Raw genomic sequence first — 19,321 nt, 5'->3', positions numbered from 1 at the left:
GGGTGGGCAAAGGGATTAGGCTGTCCATGCTACTGCGCAAATGGGTCTGGGGGACTTGAGGCTCTGCCTCATGTGAGTTATGACTGTCCCTGTCTCAGCACTGTGGGTAAAACTGGAAAGTCCAGCAATTTCTCAGCAAGACTAGTCCCTTCCCGTGATGCGACTGATGTAGGCCGTGACGAGTGCAGCAGGAACACCTAGAGAGATGGCGTCCTTCTGCCTACCCTTAGCTGCGTTCGTTTCCTCACTTGCTTGTTTCTGCGGGAGGGAGCGCTGTTCATGGGTAACTCTCAGCACTGCTACTTGTGTGCTGTGAGCTATCGCCAGTGACGGCTTTGATTCATGATTGATCGCTGATTTAGAGAGTTCCTGGGGCCACATCCTGCTCACATCTGACTGGTGTAGTATGAAATGTGACTCTGTTCAAATTAAAAGGGTGGTAGGTGGAAATCAGACAGACTGCTATAGGTGGGCTTCCGTCTGTCATCTGAGTGTTCAGAGAGCACCATTCACCATCACTTCTAGGGGTCTGATGGTTCCAGGCCAGTGGTTTGGCAGTTTGGGTGTGTTGATCTTCAACACTAAGACTTGAATTTTCTCAAGATCTGAACTCCCATTCAGGCACCTGAGCAAGGGGCAGATTTTAAAAGGGTACCACATCTTGGGCGCTGAGATCTTTTGAAAATCTGACCAGGAGTGTCCCTATGGGAGCTGCAGGGAGGTGTGGGTTTTGAAAGTCTTGCTTTTATTTAAGTGCCCAAATGGAAACCTCTCCTGGAAATCTGCCTCCAACTGAGGGTGCTCAACACTTGAAAATTTGGCCCTCATAGGGTATAGTAAGGGCTATATCCTGTCCTTCGCAGTACACCATTTTTCCACTGATGTGAAATCGGCTGGTGAGCTCTTGCGGAATGTTCTGAGTGAGGCGGAAGGATAACATGAGGCCATCATGCCCACTGCTCTGTCAAGCAGGGGTTTGCGCCCTAGCTTGGGAGCAGGCACCCACCTTTACACTCTGAACGAGGCTGCAGTAAAAAACTCTGGGATTTCATAAAGCAGCCTGGGAAGTTTGCAGAGTTAATAGCTACTGCTCATCTGAGGGTGATGCAGGCTCAGGCGTAGCTGTTGAATTTGAATTTTCAAACTGTATTAGCCATCTGGAAAAAAGATCTTGACTGCTTCACAGGGCACTCAGTGGGAGGGATTCGTCACCAGTGTGCAGAGTTTTCCCAGGAACATGCTTTCTCCCAGCCCTGAAAACAGGAAATGAAATGCGTTCAATGAGATTTACAACCAACGGACCCTTTGCATGAGGTCATATTCGTGGAGCAGAAAATCCCTAACGCACTTGGGGAGTCCAGGAAAGAAATCTCCAAATTCCTAATGGCTTGGCTTTTGAAAGACTGATGGTAATGAACAGCAGAGCTGAGATTTTCCCCTCGGCTGTCTCTCCGGACGTGGAACAGGTCCAGCTTTCCCTGTATTCCACATGCAATGGCTTCATCCCATCTTTCTGGCTTAGTATTTACTGCTGGGTTTTGAGATGGAAGTCGCAGAGTGGAAGTCTCTCTAGCCCCTCAGGCATCTGATGTCCCCTCCCCACAAGACATGTACTTGGCATTTCGCAGGGAGCACCCTGCTCCTCTGTGTGTCTCCGTCTCTTGGCGTGAGGAGGGGAAGGGGCTCTCCCAAGCTGCTTTGGAAGGCTGACTTGACAGACACCTAGAATCTGTATCAGATCAGCGCTGGCCCTCTACGCCATTGTCAGCCATGGGGCAGCTCTCGGAGCAGTGGAGTGAATTCCTGCAAAGGGAATGACAGGAAACCTTCCTGAGGGTGGGGAATAGTCTCCCCAGGGACCTGGGGGCCTCCCCGCTGCCCCATGGACAAAGTACTAGAGAGCGGTGCTGAGAGGAGCAGCCCAGTTTTGGTCCTTGGGGGAAAGGGGGCGGATGGGACCTATCAGAGTTTCCCCATCTATGCTCATGCAACAAAGTTGTGGCATAAAGGGCCAGCTACTTCAGCCGTTGTGTCAGGATGTGGGTGGGACTGTTTCAGTGGCCGTTGGGAGCTGTACAGCAAAAGGCCCAGCTCATTTTGAAAATGTCCCTTTGACGTTTCCAGCCCTTAGACAAATGAGATCTGTGTTTGCTGCTGCTAACGTCCGCGGGGATGTGTGCAGCACTGTCCGAGAGCACACAGAGCATCTCTGTGCCCTGCGCGCTCAGTCCAAGCACAGCGAGCACACAGCAGGCTGGGTGGAGTGATGTGCCCAGGGGAGGGAGCGAATGGGAGGCTGAGCTGCTCTGTTTTGAAACAATTGACTCCTGTTGGCTGGGCAGCAGAAGGGAGCCCAGAGGGGGGATTTGTAGCAATCTGAACTAATTCAAAACACTGCTGCACTTGCACAGCAATGCCAGGCTTTCAGGAGGAAACCTGCTTGTGGTTTTTATTCTTCCACATGGAGTCTGACAGCTTGTTCCCCACGCTGCTGAAACAACATGTAGCTCTATTTTATTGGCCCGGTTAGAGTGAAGTGTGAACATCGTTTCAGTGCCATGGAGCTTCAGGGGTGTGAATTCCTCCCTGTCAGTTCAGACCAGTTGGGGCCCATCTCCTGTGTGATTAGCTGCTTTCCAGCTCCCTGGGTACCCTTTTCCTGTGTTTGCCACAATTCCATGGAGCCGTATTTCCAGGTATCTGAGGTTTGGTAGGGCCTGTAGGAACTGTCACTCTGCAGACCTGAGGGACAGTTTTTTGACAATGACAGAATGTCTGCTGTGGGCCAGTTCACTTGGTTTTTCTCCATGTCAGTGTCCCAAATTAATTCCCAACTTCAAGGGCCAAATTCTGCCCATAGGTTTGAGAGCGCAGCTCCACTTCGTGACATGAGCTCCTGGACTTCTCACGTGCCCAGTGTAACTGAGGCAATGAAACCGTTGAGGTAGGCCCATTAATTCTCAATAAACTGCAGTCCATATGAAGCCATGTCTTGTGCTCCTGGCCTCGTGCTTTGGCTCAGGTGTATGTTAATAAATTACAAATAGGCAGGTTGACTACTTGAACTTTGTAGAGCTGCAAACAATAGGTATTAAAACGCTCTGTCCTGGGAATTATTTGAGGGACATTCTCTGGCCTGTGTTGTACAGGGATCAGACTAGATGATCACAATGGTCCTGCGTGGTCTGTGACTCTCATTTTTAACCAGAAGCAGCCTGTTTTCTAATGCCTTTGCCATTTTGGCCCCTAGGAGGACAGCGCAGACCTAAAGTGTCAACTGCATTTTGCGAAAGAAGAGTCGGCTCTGATGTGCAAGAAACTAACAAAGTTAGCCAAGGAGAACGACAGCATGAAGGAGGAGCTGGTGAAATATCACTCCTTGTACGGGGACTTGGAGAGCTCTCTGTCCATAGAGGAGCTGGCGGACTCCCCTCATTCGCGAGAAGCAGAACTGAAGGCCCATCTGAAGCTCGTTGAGGAAGAAGCCAACATCCTGAGTCGGAGGATCGTGGAGCTCGAGGTTGAAAACCGTGGGCTGAGGGCAGAGATGGATGACATGAAGGGACAAGGCGACAGAGAGCTGATGGGGCAGGATATCCGGTTTGCTTTCTCCTCCACCAGCTGTGGGGACTCTGGGGAGAGCCAGGTGGAGCTGAGGCGACACCTGCAGTTCGTGGAAGAGGAGGCAGAGCTACTGAGGAGGTCGCTGATGGAGCTGGAAGACCAAAACAAGCTCCTCATGAATGAGCTGAACAAGTACAAGTCGGACCATGACCTGGACATCACCCTGTCAGAGGACAGCTGCTCGGTGATTAGCGAGCCATCCCAAGAGGAGCTGGCCACAGCCAAGGTGCAGATCAGCGAGCTCAGCGGCAAGGTGAAGAAGCTGCAGTACGAGAACCGCGTGCTGCTCTCTAACCTGCAGCGCTGTGACCTGGCCTCCTGCCAGACCACGAGGCCGATGATGGAGACCGATGCTGAGGCTGGTGACTCTGCAGACTGCATCCCGACCCCTCTCTGGAGAGAGGTGCCCGTTGGAGGAGAGAATGATGCCAAGGACCGTCCTGAGAGAGGGCCTGGCAACGGCAATGGGAAGTCTCAGGATAACAGCCCCACCCAGCTGTTCAAATCCAAGGACTTGGAGATTCTGCTCGGCATCCGGGACCAGGCCGCACTTGTCAGCAAAGCCATCGATGTCTTGATTTCGGACTCCAATGGCTTCACCCCCAGCCTGAAGGTGTGTCTGGACAATGACTGCATGGACCTGGTGCTGAGCGAGCCGGTGGATAACAACAGTGAAAGCACCAGTGACTCCAAGCTGATCAACATGATCTTTGTGAGGCTCCGCGTCCTGCAGCAGGAGCTGAGCTCCTTCATGAGGAAGGTGGATCACATTGGGGACTGCTGGAAAGAGCAGATGGACCCTTTCGCCTTCCTGCCCAGCTGTGGCGCCCAGGACTCTCCCAAAGGAGCACTGCGCAAAGAGCACAGCTCTGACTTCCAGGTAGGGTGTTTTCCATGGCATTGCCGTTCCCGTGCAGTGGTGGTTGCTTTATTTGCCGTGCTGTTTCTCCTGCTTTAACAAAACAAACCCCACCTATAATGTAACCTCCCTTGTGCCTCTCTAGAGTGAATGACAAACTAACAACTCACTGCATGGTAATGAACCCACAGACAAGATAGGACTCTGCTCTAACAGAGTGTGCGTAGGGGGAAGGTGGAGCCCTGGAGATGGGGCAGGCAGAGGAACACTGTTTTGGGTCATCGTCACTTCAGAACTCTTGGGGCGTGGGCTGGCTGACACGGAGCCTGTCCCCAGCCACAGGTGAAGGGCTCTCAAGTACAGTCCTACCTCAGCATGCCCAGGGTCCATCCCAGGTGACTGCACTGTTCTGCAGACCCAGCAATAGCTGCCCGGTCTGATGCCAGATTCCCGTCATGGTGAAACATCCCCAAGTGAGCTCAGACCCCATCTAAGTGAGGCAGGAGGCTCATGTGAAATCGGCACAGTGCATGGGAGAGAGGGCAAGGGGTGCTGTCCTGGGTCTCCAGGATCCCGGTGACACCCCACTTAACAGCCATTCTTTGGGAGAGAACTTCCCAGCCCCTTTGCTAAGTGCTGCAGAGAGAGCCCATGAGCAAGAGACTCCAGAGTGAAGATCTGAAAGGCAAATTTCAGTAAGACTCTGAGCATGTCCTCTTGTCCCTGGGGAGCAGCCCCTCCATGCTGCTGGAGCAACAGGATGCAGCTTGTCCCAAAGCACGCAGTCCCGTCGAGATGCATGGCGGCGCTCCCCTTGAGGAGCGTCTCCAGCAGCACCATCTCCTCACGGCATAGACCCTTGGCCACCACCATCCAAAATCTGTCCTGCTGGGAATGTGCCAAAAACCCTGGGTTCACGCTGTTCCCCAAACCAGCCAGCACGCTCCCCCTCGCCTCCCTCGCCCCCACCCCGAGCTCCACATCGCCCAGCCCAGCCCACGTGCAGCAGGAGGAGGGGCACCATAGCTGAGAATTTGCAGACTGCCAGGGGAGGGTAGAGGGCTCCGGGCTCTGAAGAGGGAGCAGATTTCCAGATGTGGCCAGGTGGCAGTGCCCCTTTCCGAAGCACACTCTCATTTGTTCAGAGTTCTATTTTCCTGCATGCTGCTGGGTTTTAGTCCAACCCAGCCCGAGCCCCCACCCCACCAGTCACTGCATGGCACCATAACTGGGGTTTGCATATTTTTCCCCTCTCTCTCTCTCCCCCACCCCAAACAATCCAGCCCACGTGTCTCCTCATCCTGTGTTTCCTTTTGTTTTCCACATTGTCTTATGCCACTGTGCTGAAGCTCCTCTTCCTCTTCATCCTTTTCGTTGTCTTGTAGTTCTTTGCTGTTTCTGAGACCCATTGTTTTGTCTGTTTTTCTTTTCTTCCCGCCCTTTTGGTTTGTTCTCATTAACTTGCCCATGCATGCAGCAGCCAGACTTTAGGGACGGCCCAGACTGGGACGCCGCGGGGAGCCGGCCCCCTGACCTGTACCGCAGCAACAACGCCATGGACGTGGACCCCAGTGTGAAACTCCCCAGGAACTACAAGCCCTACCGACCGGACGAGAACGACTCCTATGTCACCGAGGTAGGTGAGCAGAGGGGGCGGGAGCGCCCCGCCCTGCAGGAGAGGAGGCTGGCCTAGGAGATGCTGAGTCAGCGGGGGGAGGGGGAAGGCCAGAAGATGTGAAAGGGGAGGCACTGATGTGGGGCAGGGGGTGGCTTTGCTGGGGCCCTTGGGGATCTGCCATGGGAGAGCTCTCGGCACGTGTGTTCAGCAGGCCCATGGCCCAGCTGGGTGAGAGGGAGCACGGGCCCACAGGGCTGCTGGATCACTCTGAAAGCTGCTTTCTGGAGCTTGCCAGATGTGGGTGGGGAGAGCTCCCCTCTCTCTGTGGTAAATGGGGTGATGGGGGAGAGCACTGCTGAGCTAGTGGGGCAATGGGGCAGACTCCTTCCAGAGAGCAAAGACTCCAGCTAGCAGGCTGTGTCCTTCCCCATGCGCCAGCACCACCTGGAGGGGAGCCGGTTGTCCTGGGAGGAGAGGAGGCTGTGGGTTCCCGGGCTGCCATAAAGCCCTGCAGCCCCTCCGTGTCTTGGAGCTCAGCCAGCTGGTGATATGGGCACTGCAGGCATGCTGCTCCCAGCAGGACCACTTCCCTAAGCAGACAGGCACAGTGCAGTCAGAGCCCAGTGCTCAAGAGAGGGACAAGCAGCATCAACCTGAGTGTCCCTAAAATGCACCTGACTCATGCATGATGGGTCTGTGTCTGTTAGCTGCTGTGGAGGATGGGGCTTCCCCCTCTCGCTATCTCCCACCTCTCTTCCCAGATTGCCCTGGGTCTGTCTGATGCGGGGAGGGGTTCTGATTGCTTCTCCACAGGCAGGAAAGTGCTGCCGGCCCCAAACGAGGAGTGCCTTGCCAAGAGAGCTCCCCATGCTTTCTGCAAGCTGCCCACCCAGTGCTCCGTCTTCCTGACATGAAGCCTGGGGTAAATGGCTTTCCACAAGCTCTGGGAAACATTGTCACATCCTGTCTCTGAGCCGCCTCCTCTGTGCCACGGGCTTTGTGCTCCTCTGGCGCAGCAACTTCGGTGTTACCCTCTGCTGAGCCAGGCTGCGGGTTTGTTGCCAGGTTTAGCCCCCGACCCAGGGTGGTTTCATGCTTTTGTTTCCAACTCCCGAAGTATCCATGGACCTAGCTCTTCTGCAGAGCGTGTGGAATAGTCTGTGCGTGTCTCAAGAGCAGCCTTGTAGAGCACGTGGTACACTTCCGCAGCAGCTGCTCAGGTTGCAAGGCAGAGCTGTAATAAATTTGAAAGACCAGTTCCCTCCTCGTTTCAGCTGTATGTGTGGTTCACAGCAGGGACATGTAACTAGATGGAGGCTTAATTTGCCCCGAAGCTAACTCTGGGTTGGCTGGAAAGCCAGACAGTTTGGCCTTTGTGGCAGAAGATGGAGCCATGACTGACTGAGAAGCTCTGCCTCTCCCCTCCCCAGTCACTGCCCCAGAGCTCGGGTCAGGGCACTCACAGCATGACCCTGCTCCCTGGTCCTACCTCCTCTGCCCAAGGCGTCGCTGGCGTGATTGGCAGCTTGGTCCATCCCCGTCCCCTCGGACTGGCATTTCTGTGCTGCTGGGCCCAGTGCCCTCAGCTGCCCCATTGTCCCTGTGCAGCAGGCATGAGCCCTGACACTTGCCTTGGGCTACTGGGTAGTAGGGTTTTCCCCAGCCTGGCCTAAGAGGGTTTCCCCACCCTCTTAGCACTCTTCCCCCCGCCCCCACACACACCCCTGCCGAGGCTGGGAGCTGCTGCCCTGCTGAACCCACCTGCTCTTCATTTCCTGCTCGGCCTGACTGTTCAGGAGGGACTGCTGTTCACAGCACCCTGCCTGCTGCTGCCTCAGCTCCCCTGCAGCCCCAGTGGTGGGCACCCTAGAGCAGGCATGGATCTGGCTCTGTGTGATGTTTCCGCCAGCTTAGTACTAGCTCTGTGGCCGTGCCCCTCCCCTGGTCGGGGGCGTGCTGGAGCGGGAGGGGAATGGCTCCAGGTATTCTGTACCACTGCAGCAGTGACACAAGGCAGGGCCTGCACTGGAGGCCTCCCCAGCTCCTGGCTGCCCCTCAACAGGGGGGAGAGAAACTGCCCCCCTGGGCCTGCACTGGCCAGTTTCTCCAGAGCAGGATCTGGGTTCTGAGCTGCCTTGGCATGAGTCTCATTGCTGTCTTTCCACGAAGCGGCGCGTTCCTGGCAGGCTGGCTCTGCTGATGGGAATCTCTGTACAAACTGGTGCCGTGTGTCTGTGCCCTGGCCTCCGGGTGCACGGTCCTGCTCCGCACCCGGCTGCTGTCTGGAAACCTTGAGCTGTGCCACCTGGCACGCTGCTCCCCGCACAGTCCCACAAGCAGCTGCACTTCCTGTGTAGGGCTGAGCTCCGTGAGCTGGAGGGTCCGTCAGACCCGGGGAGGGCAGAGCCTCGGGAAAGGTTGGAGCGGTTGGCCTGGGGCTGCGGATCCCGGGGGGCCCCAGCTCCCAGACGAGTGGGTGTGGGACACCCAGCCAGCAGTGGGGCTGTTGGCTCCGTTGCTCTGAACTAATCAAGGTCCAAACATGGGAAAAGGGTCTTTAAAATGTGGGGCTGGGACCCCAATGGCAGGGGATGGACCCAATGGCTCACTAGATGTCCTGTCCCTCCCTAGGGATCTTGTGAGCAGCCACCTACTGCCAGGCATGTCCAGTGATCCTTGGAGGGACGGGTGCCCTGGGAGAGCAGAGCTGCTGGAAGGGGAACTTTCCAAGAGACCAGTTCACACCCCAGCCTCCAGCATGTCTCCTCCAAGCACTGCTTACGGGGGCGCTGTCCTTACACCACCCCTCAGCTCCTGTGCCAGGCCCGGTGTCTCCGAGCTGCTCCCTTAGTGCGGTGTGGCTCTGGCTAAACTGAGAGGGCTTTGGTTAGGGGCCCTGGCCTTTCCAAACCACTGCTTGGCAGCAATGGCGTGAGCTCACCCCATCCCAGCAGCAGCATGATCAGGGCTGGGGCCTTTCTGCTCTCGTATGCCCAGGAGCAGTGGCTGCTGTGAGGCCCCAGTACAGCAAACAGCCACCTGCCCCAGGCTCCAAGTCCCTGTGTGACTGTCTGCAGCTCCTCCCAGCTGCACGCCGCAGGGTCTACGAGCCTACGGGCCTTGGCTGGCTAGTGAACCTGGCGGGGAAGGATGTGGCTTCCCCATTTTAAAGCTGGCTCGGCTGCGGTGTAGAGAGGGGAGGTGATGAGCTCAAGGTCATGGCATGTGTCAGGATCAGAGTCCAATAGTGCAGCCTCTGAGCCCCCTCCTCTGTCCCTTGGCCGGGGTGGAGCCCAGGAGAACTGTATCCACCGTCCCCTCCAATGCACTCGCACCTGCTCCTGGGCCTTGTTCTCCAGGGGAGAGGAACGAGGTCTGGGCATGGCAGAGTGCCAGGGGACTGACTCTGTCCCCTGCCCATGCAGATCAAGGAGCTGCAGCTGGTGCTGGCTGAAGCCAACGAGAGCCTGCGGGGCCTTCAGGAGCAGCTCACCCAAGAGAGGCAGCTGAGGAAGGAGGAGCTGGAGGACTTCTCCCAGAAGATCTGCCAGGTCAGTGAGAGGCGCCGCAGGGAGCTGCTGCAGCGGCCAGGTGGGGTCTATGCCATGACTGCCTGCCCCTGCCTGCGGTGGGGGTAACTGGAGGCAGCCAAGAGCCAGCTGGGCCTTGGGGATAGTCACAGACCTTGGAGGAGACAAGCCCAGAACCCCACCACCTCCTGGGCAGGCACGAGGCAGCCACTGCCTGCCCCATCTGCTGGGGGAGAAGGGGAGTCTCCATGAGAGCTTGGGCTGTCAGCTCCTTCAGAGGAGTGTGCAGCACCCAGGGCCCCCCGCGGCTCGAACCCGTCTCCCCCCAGTGCTGGCGGAGCTGTGCCAGAGCCTCACCTTGAGACTTTCAGCGTGCCTGGGGCCCGCGGGATCGCCCCTTCCCCCAGCCCACCAGCGTGCCTGGGGCCCGCGGGATCGCCCCTTCCCCCAGCCCACCAGCGTGCCTGGGGCCCGCGGGATCGCCCCTTCCCCCAGCCCACCAGCGTGCCTGGGGCCCGCGGGATCGCCCCTTCCCCCAGCCCACCAGCGTGCCTGGGGCCCGCGGGATCGCCCCTTCCCCCAGCCCACCAGCGTGCCTGGGGCCCGCGGGATCGCCCCTTCCCCCAGCCCACCAGCGTGCCTGGGGCCCGCGGGATCGCCCCTTCCCCCAGCCCACCAGCGTGCCTGGGGCCCGTGAAATGACTCCCTCCGCCCCCCCCCCCAGCGCACGGCTCGCAGGATTGCCCTCTTCCCCCGCCCACAAGCATGCCCGTGGGATCAGCCCCCACCCCTGCAGCATGCCCAGGGCCTGCGGGATTGCCCTCTCCCAGTGTCCACCAGTGCACCTGGGGCCCTTGGGATCCCCACAGCGTGCCCAGGGCCAGCGGGATCACTCCCTCCCCCAGCACACTTGTGGGACCATCCCCTCCCTCCCCTGCCCACTAGCGTTCCTGGGGCCTGCGTGATCCTCTCCCCGCCCCCATCCACCAGCGTTCCTGGGACCCCCTGGCCCACTAGCGTGCCCGGGGCTCGTGAGGGGCGCACACACGCCCCATAGCCTCTCATCAGGGCAATCATCCAACATGTCTGTATTTCTCCCCCCTCCCCGCTGTTGCTCCCCACAGCTCCCCGGCACAGCACCACTATCTCCAGAGCCAGGTGACCCTGCTCTGAGCGCCCCTGGGACAGGACTGGGCCCTCCCTCTTCCACCGCTGCTCTCCTGGTGCCTATGAGGCCAGGAATGAGTGACAGCCCTAGGAGCTCTGCTCCAGTCTCAGCCCCTCCCCACCAGGGGCCTAATCCCCCAGTCCCGCCACCTGCGCAGATCCTGCAGCAGCGCCCACTGGGGATCCTCGCGCGGCCCAGGGGAGGGTCCTTCTCACAGTGGCTCTCCCCCAGCTGCGGGAAGATCAGCAGAAGGCTCTCCTGAGGCGGGAGTTCGAGCTGCAGAGCCTGAGCCTCCAGAGGCGGCTGGAGCAGAAGTTCTGGAGCCAGGAGAAGAACCTCCTGGTGCAGGAATCCCAGCAATTCAAGCAGAATTTCCTGCTTCTCTTCATGAAGCTCAAGTGGTTCCTCAAACGCTGGAGGCAGGGGAAGATCCTCCACAGTGAGGGCGATGGCTTCTTGGAGGTAGGGCGTGCTGCCTGGCCTGCGTGCCATGGGGGTCCCTGCTGCAGCCAGGAGCTCCCATCCCATAGTCTGCTGGGTACTAGGCTGCACTGTCCCAACTGGAGTGGAGACCTGCAGCAGAGTCTGGGCAGGCAGGTGGCATGGAGTGGAGCCTATTCCAGCCTTTGTGACCCTACACATAGATATGCAGCCTGCAGAGCCTGTGGGTCGCAGCCCGGGAGGGAGCTCGGCATGCTGGGACCTGCAGTCTCTGGGCTATCAGCTGGGTAGAGTCAGCGTTGCCAACCCCCATCACTTCCAGCTTGGGGAGGGTCCCTGTAGGGACAGTGGGGGTCAGTCTGGCTTAGCCGTTCCTTCCTCTCTCACACTGGACTGTGGATAAGGTGCCACCTGGTGCCACCCGCACGCTCTGCAGGCCCCTAAGAGTCCTGCTCATTTAACCCAGGTCACTGCAGGGACCAGCTGCTGGGCAGTAAAGTCCTGCAGTGTCCTGAGGTGAAGGGCCCCGTGGCCCATTGCTGAGCCAGCTACTCCCCGCCCTGTGCTCTGTCCTGGGTGGTTTCCTGCGTCTGGGCTCACATCTCACCCCAGACTCAGCGGGTTCCGAAAGGCCCCAGGCTTAGGCTGTGCATGGGGACACCTGGGCAGTGCCGGCCAGGGTTGGCCTGCGCTGGATCCTGCCCCTTTTCTTCAGCAGAAGGGAGGCTGGGCAGCTCGGCGCAGGGGGAGGCGTGGGAGCAGCATGGAGACATGGGAGCCACAGCAGGGCTAATGGCCCATCGCCTTGTGTGTCCATTGTTCTGTGGGCAGAGGTGGTGCCTGGCACAGGGTTTTTCTGGTGGGGGCATGCTGCTGCCCGGGGCCACCTCTCAATGGTGCTGGCTGCTGGAAACCTGCTGGCTGTTACACAATGTCAGCTTGCACTCAGCTCCCCAGCAATGGTCACATGCTAGGGAGGAGGTCACAGGGCAGGAAGCAGGAGAGTCCGGAGTCAGCACAGGTCAGCCCTCAGACTCCAGCCCTGCATCCAAGCAGACAGGCCAGGGCCTGTTAGTCTGCGGGCTGCACCTCTGCATCATTACTGTTCCTGCGCACGTCCATGAGACGCCCATCTACATGCCAAGCCAGGGCAGCTGCTCCCTGCTCTAATGCCAGTTAAGTGCATAGCTGCCCCTCGGGGAAGCTTGCCCAACACCTGTCTGTGCCGAGCCCGAGTCCCTCGCTTCTCTGAGCACTAAACGTCTTCACAAACGAGAACAAATGACGTGCACAGAGTGTGCTGCCTCTGGCCAGCAGCAACTGTGTCTGAGGCTTGGTAACAACAGCCTCATTATGGCCCGGCCTTGTGCTGAGGCCAGAAGATGACTCTGTGCCCTGGCACGAGGCTGCAGTTTCTGGTGCCTGGTACGGAAGAGCCAGAAACACGAGCTGGGGAGGTGCTGAGACCAGATCACCCCCACCCCACAGCTCTGCTGAAGGCCCTCAGTCCACGCATGCAGCTCCTCCGTTATTCCAGTCCTGGGCCCCACACACCGCTCTCCTGGTGGCCCCCCATCCCAGCTCGCAGTCACCCCCTATCCCTGGGCTCTGTTGGATACAGGCAGCCATGGGTGCCAGCTTCTCTCTGCCCCAGGGCCCCTTCCCCCCACTCCTCTGGGCCAGGAGCCCCTCGTCTGCCCGTGGCTGGAGGCTGAGGGGGACCATTGTATCTTGTTGTGCTTCCAGGTGAACAGCATGAAAGAGCTGTGCCTGCTGATTGAGGAGGAGGAGCTCACCCCACAGCAGCAGGCCGATAACAAGATGTGTGCCGGAGACACCTGGACCCAGAACACGGTGAGCTGGGACCCTGGCACGCCTCCTGCGGTGGGCGCCCAAGCGCTGAGCTGGGGAGGGGGGGGCAAGTGCTCTGTAGTCTCTGGGCTCAGCCCGGCTCCCCGGGCACAGGCTGGTGCCTGGCTCTGTAGAGCGAGCGTAGAGACTGGGCATGTTTGTGGGCAGGGTGCCTCACATCCCCCCTTCCTTTCCCACTCCGTTCTCGTTTCCCAGGAGCCAAGCACACCCAGGACCAGGAGGCTGTGCAGGGCCAGGCTGAGGCGGGAGGGTGCTGTTTCCCTGGGAGCTCAGGCAGCCCGGGGCCCTGTGCGTGTCTGCTGCAGCAGCCCCTCAGTCCTTCCATCCCGGCCCCTCTCCTGGGCTGGCAGAAGGGACTGCGGGTCGGTGTGCTGCACCCCAAGCCCAGCACCAATGGCCTGGTCACAGTCAGACCCTGCTGCCCAGGCAATGAGGCCAGAAGCCCTGATGTGTGCTGGGGGCTGGGGCAGTGTAGGCTGCTCCTGCTATTTGTAAGCATTGGGGATTGATCGGAAAGTGTTAATGCCGCGCAGACGAGCCGAGGGAGCCTCTGAACCCGGTGCCGTGGCTCCCGGTGCCGGCAGGAATGTGGGTGTTCCTCAGAGAGCAGGGGCGGCAGATCCTGTGCAGGGGTGGGCAGGTCTGTACTGGAAACATCACCCGCTGCTGGGGGCTGTGGGGAGGCGTTCATAGGGGTGGAAGTGAGGCTGAGTGGGGGATGTCTCTGAGCCTGCCCCAGCTGAGGCCCATGGGCTCGGGTCCATGTTTACATCGGAGAGCAGCAGCCATCCAGATGTCTGTGTTTAGCCCTTGTAAGGCAGAAGCTGGATGGGGAGGGAGCCTGCATGCAGCTTCTAGGCTGGGCTCTGAGGGACACCACAGTGCGGGGCACCTGTCGCCAGCTCCTCGCACCACCAGGACGTCCCATAGTGGGGCAAACAGGGCAGCTGGCTGTGGGGTAAGCTCTGGCTGGCCGGAGTCTCTGCACTGGGCCCCGGGGCTGGCCGGAGTCTCTACACTGGGGCATTACGCTTTCTGTGTCATGTAGAGCAAGGGGCTGGGCCTAACCAGCAAACTGCAGGCCTAGCTTGCGGCAGAGCCGCTGTGTCCTGTGGGCTCCAGCTTCCTGCTGCTTTATCTGCTGAGAACAAGGTGCGCTTGAAACCTGGCTCCTTACTATGAAAGACACAGCGTCTGGGTGTAGCCGGCAGTACAAAGGAGCCTGAACTTCCCATCCCTGGGGCTGCACACCTGGCTGCCCGGGATCTCACAGCGGAAGTGCCAATGAAGAGACACCCTCCTCCCCGCCTTCAGCCTGTGTGAGGCTCTGCTGGGGGCCTCCGTGGAGCGTGCCAGCCTGCATGCCCCTTTGCCCCTGTTCTGCAGACATTCCTCCTCTTCTCTGATCCTCCAGGAACGAACAGGGGTGTTGGGAGAGGCCCTGAGGCTGGCCTCCCAGCCACCCGGCAGGCCTGGCCTTCCTGAGACGGCGGCTGGGTGAGCTCAGTGGGCAGGGCCAAGTTCTGCAGGAACAGGCCCCTGCTGCAGCTTCCTCGGGCCCTTCCGCTTGTGGGGTTGGGGGAATGGCCTCTCACCTTCCTCACGGGCCAGGGAGGGGGTAGCCTCTACATGCTGACCCTAGGGTGGCTAGCAGGGGTCCCTGCACTGTTTCCCAGCCTTCTGCCCCGGAACTGCTCCAGCAGGGGTGGGGCGGCAGGCGGAAGCCAATGGGCACTGAGAGCGGGTGGCGGTGGGATGCTGAGCTGCTCCGGCAGGAGCGGGGAGCTGGGCGGTGGGCAAGGACTCTCCCAGCCCTCCAGCAGCTGGCCAAAGTCCTTCTCCCGTTTGTGTGAGGGGCACTGGGGTGGGGGGGATTTGTGCAGCTCTGTCTCCCAGTCCTGTGCTCTGCCCTCCCAACTCTGCAGCCTACTGGCCTGAAGGGGCTAGGGGTTACTTCTGTGTCCCCTCTCCCATGGGGTCGTCATCCTCAGCAGGGGGTTTCTACGACGGTTTGAGGACCATGAAATGAATCCAGTGTGTATTGCAGGGTGCAGCTGGAGTGCTGGCCTGGAGTGAGCCTTCTTCCCCCAGGTCCCAAGGCTGGCGGGGTGGGGGCTGGACAGCCCAGCTGGCCCCATTGCTGCTGAACTGGCTGTAGGGCAAGGCACATTCTTGAAACAAAATCCACGGGAGGAGGCAGCCCAGCCTAGACCAGACCCCTGGGGCCGGCAGAGCTGCCTCTCCCTGTCCTCGCTGCCTGGCATAGACAGACACTGGGCCCGTGGAGCCCTGCGCCCGCGGCTCCGGGAGAGCGGACGGCAGCGCCTTCCCCCGGGCAGATGTCTGTGAACAGCTGCCCGCGCTCACACCCTTCTCCCTTCCCCTGCCCGGCAGCCCAATGAGTACGTCAAGACCCTGGCAGACATGAAGGTGATCCTGAAGGAGCTGTGCACGGAGCTGCGCGAGGAGAGGCAGGGCATGAATGAGCTGCAGCAGCAATTTGCCAAGGCCAAGGCTGCCTGGGAGGTCGAGCGGACTGAGCTCAAGTGCCACATCGCCCAGGTAAGAGCTGCAGACGTGCACTGGAGTCTTGGGGGGGGGGGGCATTTTCCTCCTTTGGCTGCCCTTCCCCCGTCACCCCAAAATCCCTGCTTCAGGATGACCCTCCTTCCAGGCCAGCAGGATGGCCCCAGCAGATCCCCTTGGCAGGGCTTTGAATGCAACGGCAGCGTGTGCTCAGAGCCCAGCAGGGCAGAGCGCGCTTCCCAGTGTTTGTCTAATATTAGAGGGGCTGAGAGCGGCAGGAGATGTCTGCAGCCTGATAAGCTGGGCTGGGGCAGAGGATGAAAGCAGAGCATTGTGGGAATCTTAATTAGTAATCTCTGCTCCTGCTGAGGGAGTTTCTATAGCAACAGGGCTGACACTGAGAATCCAATTGTTGGAGTAAATGATGCCCCTTATTTCCCTTGCAGGGATTGCTGGGCTGGGGACCCAGAGCAGGTGGGAGGAGTATCCTGGCTGGAGAGATCCCAAACAGAAGCAGTGGAGAGGCTGGCTGTGCATGCAGTGAGCCCTGAGGATGCTCAGCAGGGACCCTGGTTGAACAGGATAGCTGTCCAGCACCACTGTCATGAACTGGGATGTGGGCAGCCAAGCCTAGTGGTTGGAGCAGGACTCAGGCACCAGAGTCAGGAAGCCAGTAGGCAAGTAGGAAACGGACTGGGCAAGCCAAGAGCAATGCTGGGAACAAGCCAGGTTCAGGGCTGGAGCAAGGCTAGGAGCAGGGCAGGCACCAGAGAGAGCACAGCTGCAGGCGTGTGTGATGAGCAGCCAGAGATCACTCAGTCGTTGCTGATGGTCATAGGAGCAGGCCTGGTGACCTCCTCAGCCGGTCAGGTGGAATGGTCCGTCAGGTGGCCTTGCTGTGCTAATAGGCTGCCGTGACACTGAGCAGGTGCAGCTATAAGTCCTCACTTCTGACAGCTCCTCATTTTAGGAGACAGTAAGAGGTGGTACCCTCCAAACTCCGCCCATAATCTATGCTCCACCCACATCATAGAATCCTAGAATATCAGGGTTGGAAGGGACCTCAGGAGGTCATCTAGTCCAACCCCCTGCTCAGAGCAGGACCAATCCCCAATTAAATCATGTGATGCCAAAATGAGATGCCGCTTGCAGCGGATTGGTCGGCAGTTTTCAGATATTCCTTGGGTGCTGATTGGCAGTGAAAAAGTTAACAGCATTGCCATCTTTAGGCTGTAGGGTAACACACATGGAGCTGCATGGACCAACTCCCACCTCTCTGAGCTCTTTTGTCAGGCTCTCTTCAGACTCCGGCAGACACCACCACATCTGTGACACTAGGGTCACCTTTTCAACCAGGAGGCTCTGTATTTATCTCAGTGACTCCATCTCACGTATGTCAGTTCACAAGTAGAAGGAAACGGCCTGACCTGGAGAATCAGTCTGGGATCAGAGAGTCAAGCTGGGCTTTTCCCTATGCCTAGGAAACCACTAATAAAGGCTCTGTAGCAGGCATTAGCACAGGTGTCGCTGAGTGGGAGCAAGTGAGCAGACTCCAGCCCCTTCTCTGTCAGCTGTGCTGGCTGGACAGGGCTGCCAGGAGCACAGAGTGATTTTAGTGCTTAAGGACAATGGCTCGGATTCTGATCCACACGCTGCAGCATGAAGGGCTGTTGCTGAGCAGATCTGCACTTTAAGGCAAGCAGATTCCAGTGACATTCCTGGCCCATCTGACAGTGAGGGTCCATTCTGCTAGCCTTGCAAAGCCAATTCATCTGGCAATCAGCATGTTTTCCTGACACCTGGAAATACTTGCCCAGTACATGTCTACTCTGTGGGCTTTCCCAGGATCAGGGCACGTGCAGTCCCTTGGCCGTGCAGTGTTGATGTCTCTGGCCTACAAATAGTCATCTCCAAGCTGTCGCATGCTCAGAGTCATGCCAGGCTTGCGTGCAGCTCAAAGCAGGCAGTGTTGAGATCAGCAGAACCCAAACTAGTGGAAATGAAGCCTGGATTTATGGCCTTACTGGCTCCGATGACCGGAGGCAATAAATGCTGGGTGACCACAATGCCCAGGCTTCAGGGGAACGTGTTACTTGACAGATTAATTTGGAGAACTTTTTCGTGGCCAGGATCTGCAGGAGGAGCGCAGTGCTGCAACTGCACCTGAGCTTGGGAGCTGGAGCCAGGGTGTTGACAAGACCTTCTGTTGGGGGTGCTGTGTGAGTCCCATGGGCCACATAGGGCTGCCAGGTGTCTGGTTCTCGACCGGAACGCCTGGTTGAAAAGGGACCCTGGGGGTGGCACTGCAGACCGGGCCGTTAAAAGTCCAGTCAGTGGCGCAGAAGGGCTAAGGCAGGCTCCCTGCCTGCCGTGGCTCCGTGCAGCTCCCGAAAGCAGCGGCATGTGCCCTCTCTGACTCCTATGCATTGGGCAGCCAGGGGGCTCTGCACGCTGCCCCCGCCCCAAGTGACCACTCTGCAGCTCCCATTGGCCAGGAATCGCGGCCAATGGGAGCTGCGGGGGCGGCGCTTGCTGATGGAGTAGTGTGCAGAGTCGCCTGGCCGCATTGCTGCATAGGAGCCAGAGGGGGGACATGCTGCTGCTTCTGGGAGCTGCTTGTGGTAAGCGCTGCCCGGAGCCTGCACCCCTGACCCCCTCCCATGCCCAAACCCCCTGCCCCAACCCATATCTCCCTCCTGCCCTCCAAACCCCTTGGTCCCAGCCTGGACCACCTTCTTGCACCCCAAATCCCTCATCCCTGGGCCCCCTCCCACACTCTGGACCCCCCAGCTTGGAGCCCCCTTCTGCACCCCAAATCCCTCATCTCCGGTTCCCCACCAGCCTGGTGAAAATGAGCGAGTGAGTGAGGGTGGGGAGAGTGAGTGACAGAGGGAGGGGGGATGGAGTGAGCGGGGGCGGGGCCTTGGAGGAGGGGCAGTGCAAGGGTGTTTGGTTTTGTGCGAGCAGAAAGTTGGCAACTCTAGGGTCAAACCAGGCATCCTTGGGGATGTCAGTAGTCAGGGAGCAAAGCTTGTTTCTAATGGTGGTTAACCCTGTTGGGAAAGGGGCGCTCTCTGTTTGGGGGGCAGGGGTGAGGGGGGGGTCATAGGAGCAGTCAGTGGAATTGTCAGGGACCCTCTCCAGCTGAGCAGGCTGTGTGTGCAGGCCATTTGCAGGCAGTAAATCATGGGCCGGGGGCAGGAGAACAGTTAGGCCATTAGGCAAACAAGCTGGTGTCTTTGGCCACTCTCTGACACCAGGGCACCTTTTCTGTCCCATCGTCTAACTCTTACTGCTTTGGAAATGTACTGAGGCTTCCTGTTGGTTTCATCCCCATCGCGCTGAGCTGTCTGGGGCTGGGGGCCGTGTCAGTGTGATGCTAGCTTAATGTGATTGTAAGGGCCTGCTCAGAGATGCACTGGGCCCTCATGAAGTCATGAATAATAAACAATTTGCCAGCCCCGTGCTCCAGAGGTGTCATTCTTAGGCTTTCCTCCAGACTCCAGTATCCCCTAGTGTCATTAGACTGGCCTGGCTTTAAGCATCCGTGCAGCATCCAGACCCATTTATCACCAAGCTCAGAATAATCCTTTCCCACTCTGCTGTCTGAGCCGTTGTGTGCCAGAGGACTTGAGCCGTGCCCTGGCTCCCTGCTAGCTGGACCCTGCCGTGTGGTGTAGTGG

The 19,321-nt window shown here is 58.8% G+C and overlaps 1 protein-coding gene across 2 annotated transcripts in view; it reads left to right on the top strand.

Moving 5' to 3' along the window:
- MTCL2 (microtubule crosslinking factor 2) overlaps nucleotides 1-19,321 on the top strand; it is an 81,612-nt gene that overhangs the window by 43,889 nt on the left and 18,402 nt on the right. Inside the window, exons 5-10 of one of the 2 annotated variants that reach the window (XM_084645350.1) lie at nucleotides 3,251-4,504; nucleotides 5,964-6,119; nucleotides 9,527-9,652; nucleotides 11,031-11,261; nucleotides 12,987-13,094; nucleotides 15,507-15,674. In XM_084645350.1, coding sequence (XP_084501476.1) covers nucleotides 3,251-4,504; nucleotides 5,964-6,119; nucleotides 9,527-9,652; nucleotides 11,031-11,261; nucleotides 12,987-13,094; nucleotides 15,507-15,674 — 2,043 coding nt within the window. Of the gene's footprint in view, nucleotides 1-3,250; nucleotides 4,505-5,960; nucleotides 6,120-9,526; nucleotides 9,653-11,030; nucleotides 11,262-12,986; nucleotides 13,095-15,506; nucleotides 15,675-19,321 lie in introns of both variants that reach the window. The other variant, XM_084645349.1, reaches the window with a different exon arrangement.

The sequence above is a fragment of the Lepidochelys olivacea genome (assembly GCF_965140295.1).
Source record: "Lepidochelys olivacea isolate rLepOli2 genome assembly, chromosome: 13".
In the NCBI taxonomy this organism is placed as follows: Eukaryota; Metazoa; Chordata; order Testudines; family Cheloniidae; genus Lepidochelys; species Lepidochelys olivacea.
This window is presented reverse-complemented; position numbering and strand designations above follow the sequence as displayed.